Here is a 9,693-nt window from a genome sequence, read left to right on the forward strand (position 1 = left end):
TCCCCTAGCCATTCAATGTCTTGTGAAGTGTAGCTCCAAAAGACTACAGTCCTTAGTGTAGTTTTATATTTGGAAAAAAACTTAAGCCAAATTTTTATCTTACTATTTTTTATTTTAAAAATTATATATTTATCTATTTGCCAGAGAGAGGGAGACAGAGTGCACAAGCAGGGGGAGCAGCAGGCAGAAGGAGAAGCAGTCTCCCTGCTGAGCAATCCAACTGAACCATCCAAGCATCCCTCTTTTTATTTTTATCCCTCTTATTATTTTTTAAAGATTATTTATTTTAGGGAGTGTGCAAGCAGGGGGGAGGGGCAGAGGAACCCTCAAGCAGGACTATACACTGAGCTTGGAGCCTGATGTGGGGCTCAATCCCATGAGAGACTCATCACAAGTTGAAATCAAGAGTTAGAAGCTCAAGGAACTGAGCCACCCAGACACCCCAAGTTTTCCTTAAATATGAACCCCAGAAATCAGAAGTGTGCAAAAGATAGGCTCTGAGATTTATTAAAAATGGGCATGAATAGGCAGGCATGCCTGAGTGGCTCACTCAGTTAAACAACTGACTTGGTTTTGGCTCAGGTCATGATCTCAGGGTCATGATATAGAGCCCCTTGTTGGGTTCTGTGCTCAATTCAGAATCTACTTGGGACACTCTCTTCCTCTGCTCCTCCCTGTTGCTCTCTCAAACAAATAAATAAAATCTTTTTAAAAAATGGGCATGAATAAAAAATGTTGCAAAAACTTGTGCAGAGGACTGGGAGGCTGCAAGAATACTAGATATTCTTCGCAAGTGCCACTTGGGGCAAGGGCTCCTCACTGTGGTTTACTGCCAACAGTCAGTCATTTATCATTGGACCTTTGTCAACTCATTTCCTTGCCAAGGATTTTCATCAGAGGAGTTCTCAAGAGCAAAGTTATTGGGGTGCCTTGGTAGCCCAGTTGGTTGAGCCTCTGCCTCTGGCTCAAGTCAGGATCCCAGGGTCCTGGGGATAGAGCCCACCTGCTCTCTGCTCAGTGGGGAGCTGCTGCTTCTCCCTCTGCCTGCTGCTCCCCCTGCTTGTGTTCTGTCAAATAAATAAAATCTTAAAAAAAAAAAAAAAAGAGCAAAGTTAATTTGTGACAAATCTATTATTTTGAGAAACACCTAAACATAATTAGAGTACAATGTCCTCCTTGTAACAAAGGAAGTAGTCTTGGGACTGGAGGATGCACATGGAAGGGAGCTGCTAAGGTGGCTTGGGAGACAGAAGGCCCTGCAGAAAAGTCATGCAGGGACAGAAAACTGCCCCTAAAAGCCACCCATTCTGTTTTCATATAGCTATTTTTTTTTTAATTTAAGATTTTACTTATTTATTAGAGAGAGAGAGCATGAGGTGGGGGAGGATCAGAAGGAGGAGACCCCCTGCTGAGCAGGAAGGCAATGTGAGATCATCTCAGGACTCCAGGATTAAGACCTGAGCTGATGCAGTCGCTTAACCAATTTAGCCACAGAGGCACCCTACCTCCTTCCCTCTATATCAGCTTTTTAAACTGTGATAGGGTTTTCTGTTTAAAACAACCCGTGTTCTTCAGAAAATTTCAAAAATATAGAAAATCAAAAATAGGAGGAAAAAATTCAAAAATGAGAGGAGGAAAAAACTCACCCAGTTTCTCTACTTGTATATTAACCGTTCTCACCCTGGCTGCACATTAAAATTATCTAGGAGCTACTTTTAAGAATCAGATTTTTTAAGTCCTGGAAATGTAACCTACCCCGTGGCAACTATAGTTAATACTGTATTAAATATTTGACAGTAGCTAAGAGGGTAAAAGTGCTCATAAGAAAAACAAACATTAGGGGCGCCTGGGTGGCTGGGTGGGTTGGGCCTCTGCCTTCGGCTCGGGTCGTGATCCCCGGGGGCCTGGGATCGGGTCCCGCATGGGGCTCTCTGCTCAGCAGGGAGCCTGCTTCTCCTCATCTCTCTCTCTGTCTGTCTCTCTGCCTATTTGTGATCTCTCTCTCTGTCAAATAAATAAATAAAATCTTTAAAAAAAAAAAAAAAGAAAAACAAACATACCTGGATGGTGACAGATGTTAACTACGGATATTGTGGTGATCATTTCACAATATATACAGGCTATGTAGTACAACTGAAATGTTTTATCTCAATTATACCTCAATTTTAAAAATCGGATTTTAAAAATTGAGCCTTAGCATATGTTTAAAAGCTCTCCAAATGATTCTCAAGTGCAGCCAAGGTTGAAAACTACTATATAACTTAGTATCTTATGTATTTTTTAAATCATATTTTAACGTATAGGACTTCGATTATTATTATTTCTTTTTTCAGGAAGAGAGAGACCCCTTCCCTGGGGAGCAGTGGAGAGAGGGGAGAGAATCTTTTTTTTTTTAATTTTTTATTTATTTATTTTTTTACAGATTTTATTTATTTATCAGAGAGGGGGGGGGGAGAGAGTGAGCACAGGCAGACAGAATGGCAGACAGAGGCAGAGGGAGAAGCAGGCTCCCTGCCGAGCAAGGAGCCCAATGTGGGGCTCGATCCCAGGACGCTGGGATCATGACCTGAGCGGAAGGCAGCCGCTTAACCAACTGAACCACCCAGACGTCCCATAGGGGAGAGAATCTTAAGCAAGCTCCATGCCCTAAGCGGGGCTCTCTCAGGACTATGAGCTCATGACCAGAGCCAACATCAGCTTAATGGACTTAACCCCTCCTTTTCTTTTTAATTGAAGTACAGTTGAACGGGCTTCAATTTTTTTTTTTTAAATAATCTCCCTCATCCTGCAATTCTTGTTTGTACGTGGCGTATTTGAATATTCCTCAGTGGCTGCATAGTACTATATGAACAGATTATACTTTTAATAACCTATATTCCTGGTCTTCTTAAAAAAAACAAAAAAACAAAAAATCTTAACCATTTGTACAGTCTTTTCCTTTTAATTTTTTCAGGAAAATTCCCGAAAAGTCAACTTTTAAAAAACTGAATTACGTTCTGCCAAATTGTTCTCCAAAGAATGAAAATAATTTTTCCAGCTTCTGTTGATCGAATACTTGCGCACGTTGTGTCACGGGCGCAAACTGTAGCTTCGGACAGGAACCCTCTTCACGTTGCGCGAAAATCCAAACCGTCATCGCCAGCAGGCCTCAGGCGCGCGTTCCTGACGAAGTACTGCAGGGACGGCCGCACAGCGCGGAACGTCTTCGCGGCGCCGGAAAGCACTGCCGTCGCAAACGGTCCCTCTGGGCTAGAGCTCCAGTCCGCCCTTCCGCTCGGCTTTTTTTGTTGTCATTGGCTGGTGGCGGAGTATATAAGGGCGTCATTTCCGCTTGCCTGTCTTTTCCGCGCTACCCGGGGAAGGGTCCATACGGCGTTGTTCCACGTGAGTTCCCGGTGGGGTTCTCCAACGTCCCCAAGTCACCAGAACAGTTTCCTGCTTGAGTGAGGGGGTGTGAGGACGGGGACAGAAGCCAGCAGGCAGAGCGGGTCTGTCTCCTGCCGGCGCGTTCTACCTCCCTCCGGCAGCCCGCACGTGGCCGGCCCGGGCCCGCGAATTCCCACAATTCCCCGGGAGGTCGTGCTGGAGCCGGGGCGCTGGGCGAGGGTGCGCACGGGCCTGCGGGCTGGGTGGCGGGGGTGCAGAAAGCCGTGCCAACGCACCGTGCTGCCATCGCTTCGGACCGCGGCACTCGGCAGTGACCTCAGGCCCCGGCACACATTTACAGCAGCAGTTTGGGCTGGTAGTTCACCGTGTGTTAAGATTCTTGGCAGGGTTTTGCAGAAAGTTAGTTGTAACCCCAGAGAGAAATAATTCTGAAGCGTCCACCTGCAGTCTGCTTGAAAATAAACTTGTCTGCCTCTGTGCTGCCTTTGCTCATCCATAACCTTTATTCCGGGTTACTCTGGAGTGTTAAGTGGCAATTCACCATTTTCGTCTTAATTATCTGGGTGTTTTTCCCATCTCCACATTCATTAATATGTGCTGTTGCTTAATAATGTGTGGTCTATGTCTGGTGTATTGTGTCTCATCCCAGTAGACTGTAAACTGAAAGGTGTGGTCCTTGGGTTGCATTTAGCTGTGAAGCTGTATGGCTCTGCAGTAGTTACAATGCACCTGATCCCTTACCCACTTAAATCACTGGAATGCAAAGGACTGGATTGTTAACTTGTTTTTTAGGTTCCCATCGTAACTTAAAGGGAAACTTACACAATGTCCGGAGCCCTTGATGTCCTGCAAATGAAGGAGGAGGATGTCCTCAAATTCCTTGCAGCGGGAACCCATTTAGGTGGCACCAACCTTGACTTCCAGATGGAACAGTACATCTACAAAAGGAAAAGTGATGGTCAGTCCTTGCTTTGATTTGGGGGGAGGAGCATTCCAGCTAAGTAATCAATGAAATCAGATCACTATTTTGGAATTAAGCTTTAAAACTAAGTAAAAGTGGGGTGCCTGGCTGGCACGGTAGAGATGTTACTCGATGTCTTTTGAGTTTGACTCCATGTTGGACATAAGAGATAACTTGAAAGAAAAACAGTGTTCTGGTGGTTTTGGGAAGAAAAGCTTTCTGGACTGCAGGGTAAGAGTATGTCTACTGATAGGTTAGGGGACTTGGGTTGCTCTATGCAAGAGCTACGAGATACAAAGATGAGGAAGCTCATTAGCTTTATAGTGCCTTGTATTTCACAGGTACTGACACAATTCTGTTTGAGTTTTGACAGTAAAGTAGAGCAAGAGATGGGAAGGAGCAATTAGGCTTGGAAGGTACTAGAAAAAGAAAAGGTAGGTTGTGATGCCTTTATAAGGCATCTTGGGCAAGGGAGTGCTTCAGCTCAGAGGCCACTGAAGGACATAAGCTTGGGAGTGGCATGTTGTAAAGCAGTTTTGGGTTAATTTGGCTTGGAGACAGGTTGTAAGGAAAGTGGCTAGAGACTAGAAAGTGGGTGAGAACTTGAAGGAGGAATCCATATGCGGACCTGAGGGGGGCTTAACGCAGGAAGAGAAAATGATGTCCTTTGTTTACTGAGTCAAGGCTGCACACTATTAAAGCTCAAGGTTGAGGCCAGCTGTGGCCCATGAACTTCTGAGTGTCGGAAGTGTGCTATAAAAACTGCAGGATTTTCGCTAACACCAGTAGAGCTTGTCTCTATGACTGGAGTTTGATAGTACTCTCTGCTACACTGAATTTTTTTAGAAGAAAATAAATCGCAAATTAGGTCGGGTGTTAAAAAACTTTTCTGCTGTCATGTAGGTATTTACATCATAAATCTGAAGAGGACCTGGGAGAAGCTTCTGCTGGCAGCTCGTGCCATTGTTGCCATTGAAAACCCAGCTGATGTTAGTGTCATATCGTCCAGGAATACTGGCCAGGTTTGTAAGCAGTATACTTGGTTTTTATTATAAAAAATGAGCTTACAGATACTGTGGGATGCAGGGGAAAGTATAGGAAAATAGAAAATAGTCTAATTTAACTACTTATATAAATCTTGGATTGCCAGTATTCGAGGTTTTCAGGATTCATAATACTTGGCATCTGGTGGTTTGTTGAGCTTCAGTTTTGTTCTTGAAAACTGGTTTACTAGTAGGATACTAGTCCTCCAAGACTCATCAGGTCTCTAAGATTAAGAATCTTTGCCAGCACTAAGTAACTTTTTAAATGCCAGTGGGACAAAACTTGTAATTTGCCCCCATTTCTGTTTTGGCAATTGTTTTTCTGTTGAAGAAACTAATGAATGTCCCGAAAATTGATTTACAGTTGACCCTTGAAAAACACCATGAATCAGGGGCACCGACCTCATGCATGACCAAAAATCTGTTTAACTTGACTCTCCAGAAACTTTACTGATAGCCTACTCTTCACCTCCAGAAGCCTCACCCATAAGAAAGATAAGCAGTTGATTAGTTTATTTGGTATATGTAGTATATACTATGTTTTTAGGGAAAAAAATACAAGCTAGAAAGGAAAATACTACGCAGTACTGTAAAGGGGAAAAAGGTCAACATGTAGATGGACATGCCTGGTTTAAACTGGTGTTCAAGAGTCTACTAGATTAAGAAATCTAGCAAGGGTATCAGCCCATTTCTAATTTGAAAAAGATGCTTGACTTAGATTTTGACAGGTGTGTAAATTGTGTAGTGAGGTGGGTTCTTTTGTACTTAGTTGATGGTAGAACTGGTTTCCGTGAATTTAGGGTGTGTTTTGCGGTGGAGGGGGCTATTCCCCAGAGGCTGACTTGTGACAGGATTTAAAGTTTGGTGCGTGGTGGTAAACAGTTTTTAATTCTACTATAGAATGAACTTGGTGACACCTCTCCTGGCTTCTTCCCTCAGCAAAAATTTACTGAGCATCTATATTGGTCCAGGCGGTGTTGCTAGGGGTTTGGGATATAGCAGGAAGATACCAAGTCTGCAGGGTTGCAGGAAGTATATTTTGTTTTGTTTTGTTTTAATTAAAATGTATTATTAGTCCTAGGGAGGAAATAACGTTTTCATGGAGGTAAAAAGTAAGGGAAGAGAAACAAAGTGGGTATATTCTTGCTTTGTGTAGGGTAGCTTTGATGAAATTGGACCAGATTACGGAAGTGCTTATTGATGTCAGACACAGTTTTGTTTGTATTGATGAATTTCATTTTCATGACCGTGTTGGAAGAACGAGCATAACCTGCCCAAGTCACTCACAAGAGTGGCTTTCTTGGTTCTTGAAACCAGGTGGTGAGGTCATGGAGCATGCAGATGTGAGGAAGCCAGTGAGCCACAGGTACCCTCAGGGATTGAGAGTGGGGAGTGCATTCCAGGCAGAGAGCTTGGGTGTGGGGTATGCTTAGCATTTCTGGGCCCTAGTTCTGTAACTAGGTCTCAGGTAGCACAGAGCACACAGAATTCTGGGTGTGTGAAGTGCTTTGGTGTTTTCACTGTTGAGGAGGGAAGATAGGAGGGGCTCCTTCAGGTGCTTACAGACCTGGGTGTCTGCTTGGGGACACTTGGGGGTGTTCTGTGATGCCATCTCTTGAGCACTGCTAACTCTCGATGTTAACTTTTTAAGCGAGCTGTGCTGAAATTTGCTGCTGCAACTGGAGCCACTCCCATTGCTGGCCGCTTCACTCCTGGAACATTCACTAACCAGATCCAGGCAGCCTTCCGAGAGCCAAGACTTCTGGTGGTTACTGATCCCAGGGCTGACCACCAGCCTCTTACAGAGGCATCTTATGTTAACCTGCCTACCATTGCTCTGTGTAACACAGACTCTCCTCTGCGCTATGTGGACATTGCCATCCCTTGCAACAACAAGGTAACAGTGTTAGGATGTACACTAGAGCCTCAAGAGTGAATACTCTTGAAACAGTTGGGCATTCTTCTGCACATTGTTAGAGCTTGGAGTTGAGGCTGCTGGCTGGCCGATGAACTCACAAGTGTAGGTAGTGTGCTACACGAGGGGCAAGTCTTTTCGCTAACACCACAAGGGTCTCTGGCCCAATGAGTGGAGTTTGATAGTAATTCTTGCTACAAGTATAATTCAGGTGTGTCAGCTTTAAGAAGAAATCATTTTTTAAACGGTCTGTGTTTTCTTCTGCTTTTCTCCGTATTTCTTAACTGTTTCGGCTTCTCACATTACTGGACCTTTTCAATTTTCAGAGCAACTTGGTGAATCCTGCTATAAGGTCCTAAAAAAGGTGGGTTGCATACAGCTCAAATTGGTCCAGTTTACTAGTCTCAAAGTCTTGATTCCACATAAGAGTCATCCAAAGAGATGTTTTAGTACCAGTGTAAAACATGTCTATTTTGTTGGTACCAAAGGTCTGGATGATGGAACACAGTGGGAGGTGCATGCTGTTGGAGATGACCCAAGTGTCATTTCTTAACCTGGTGCTCTTGCAGGGAGCTCACTCGGTGGGTCTGATGTGGTGGATGCTGGCCAGGGAAGTTCTGCGCATGCGTGGCACCATTTCTCGTGAACACCCGTGGGAGGTCATGCCTGATCTCTACTTCTACAGAGATCCTGAAGAGGTAAGCTTCCTCCACAAAGTCATGTGGTTACATAAGCAAATCAGACATCGTTGGTCTGCTTCTTTGACATAAAATTGTTTCTATAAACATTTTCCTCCCCTTAACCAGATTGAAAAGGAAGAGCAGGCTGCTGCTGAAAAGGCTGTGACCAAGGAAGAATTCCAGGGTGAATGGACGGCTCCAGCTCCTGAGTTCACGGCTACTCAGCCTGAAGTTGCAGACTGGTCTGAAGGCGTGCAGGTGCCCTCTGTGCCTATTCAGCAGTTCCCTACTGGTATGTGTTGTGATCTGTGGTTTGCATTTTTGGTATTCTTAATCTAACTTTTGAAGGATCTCCACAGCTGTGTATTTGCATTGAAAGATTCTAATCCCAGTGCACTGTAGCTGCACTAATACCGGGTGGTTTTGAAGTGGTCTTGCCTTGGGTGTTTGTCCCTTGAAATGTGTATTTGGTAGAAATCAAGGCCCAGTGTTGGTGGGAGTGGGGCTGATTATGTTTTCTTGGTTTCCTTAACAGAAGACTGGAGCGCCCAGCCGGCCACTGAAGACTGGTCTGCAGCTCCCACTGCTCAGGCCACTGAATGGGTAGGAACAACCACTGAGTGGTCTTAAGCTGCTCTTCCACAAAGGCAAACAAAATGGAAATAAGGTTGACGGAAAATAAACAGTTTGTAAAAGTCCTGTCCGTTTCTGTTTATTTCGCATTCCAGATCAAGAAATGCCTGGGATTACTTCACATACTTCAGGTCTTGACTTCTGTTTTACTTCTAAAGCCCACTTTAGATAAAAGATAGTGCTTCTTACTTGAGAGTTCTCCTTCCTTTTTGCAAAAGGAATAGCTGTTCTGAAAATAGAGTTAGGCGTGCCCGGGTGGCTCAGTCTGTTGAGCATCCCATGATTTCAGCTGAGGTCATAATCTCAGAGGTTGTGGCATAGAGCCCCATGGGCGTGGAATCTGGTTAAGATTGTCTCCCCACCACCCCATTGGTGTGTACTCTCTAAAAAAAAAATAGATTTAAATGTAAATGGATGGTAACCCTGGGAATATTTTTTCAGGGTGGGACCTGAAGCTTTTTTTTTTTTTTTTTTTTCCATCTGTCCTCTAAAATTCTGGAGAACCAGAGTTTGAGTAAACTGCTTTTCAGTGACAGCCTTTTCCTTGTGTAGCCAATCTCTGAGTGACCTCTGGTATTATATTTAAAATACTTGGAGTACTCTCCTGCACTGATTTCACAATAACATTTGACCCATTAAAAATTATAGAGAAATAGGGTGGACCCAGATTTTGAGGAAGAATGAGTTAAATTGATTTACTCCCCTTTTGGAAGACCTATAAAGATGTATGTGACCTGCTCCTGGGCCCCTTGACAGTAGTGCAGGGGCAGTGAAGGGACTTGATGACTCAAGCATCATCAGCTTTGTGGGGATTCTGCACTGGCTGTGTGCAGAGCAAGTTTGAATGCCTCTACCATAAACCTGCAAAGCTCCAACATGCTTTCTTTAGACCTTGAATCCACAGCACTTTTAGTGTTGCAAATGGTCAGTAACACCAGTTAACTCCTAGAATCAGGATGGCTAAAGGGAGGGACAGGGCAGAAGGAGGAGCAGGAAGAAAATTGGGAGTGGAGGAGATGTGTAGATTGGACTAACAGCCTATTAGTATGTTTTGGGTGGAGGGGGCCAGTTCAG

The 9,693-nt window shown here is 44.2% G+C and overlaps 1 protein-coding gene across 1 annotated transcript; it reads left to right on the plus strand.

Annotated features, from left to right (window-relative positions):
- Window positions 1–3,230: 3,230 nt before the first annotated feature.
- On the plus strand, window positions 3,231–8,684 carry RPSA (ribosomal protein SA). Its single transcript, XM_082746633.1, has 7 exons — window positions 3,231–3,384; window positions 4,180–4,345; window positions 5,252–5,370; window positions 7,043–7,288; window positions 7,876–8,004; window positions 8,113–8,278; window positions 8,522–8,684. Exons 2-7 carry the CDS (start codon window positions 4,213–4,215, stop codon window positions 8,614–8,616), a joined length of 888 nt encoding a protein of 295 aa, XP_082602759.1. The 5' UTR covers window positions 3,231–3,384; window positions 4,180–4,212; the 3' UTR covers window positions 8,617–8,684.
- The last annotated feature ends 1,009 nt before the right edge of the window (window positions 8,685–9,693 follow it).

This window comes from Mustela nivalis (assembly GCF_964662115.1).
Source record: "Mustela nivalis genome assembly, chromosome: 1".
NCBI classification, from domain to species: Eukaryota; Metazoa; Chordata; class Mammalia; order Carnivora; family Mustelidae; genus Mustela; species Mustela nivalis.

What these genes read in the sequence shown, in the direction of transcription:
- RPSA (XM_082746633.1), top strand. Translation starts at nt 4,213, where the DNA reads ATGTCCGGAGCCCTTGATGTCCTGCAAATGAAGGAGGAGGATGTCCTC. An exon ending in CTACAAAAGGAAAAGTGATG is followed by an intron (nt 4,346 to 5,251) that starts GTCAGTCCTTGC and finishes GCTGTCATGTAG; the next exon opens with GTATTTACATCATAAATCTG. An exon ending in TATTCAGCAGTTCCCTACTG is followed by an intron (nt 8,279 to 8,521) that starts GTATGTGTTGTG and finishes TTTCCTTAACAG; the next exon opens with AAGACTGGAGCGCCCAGCCG.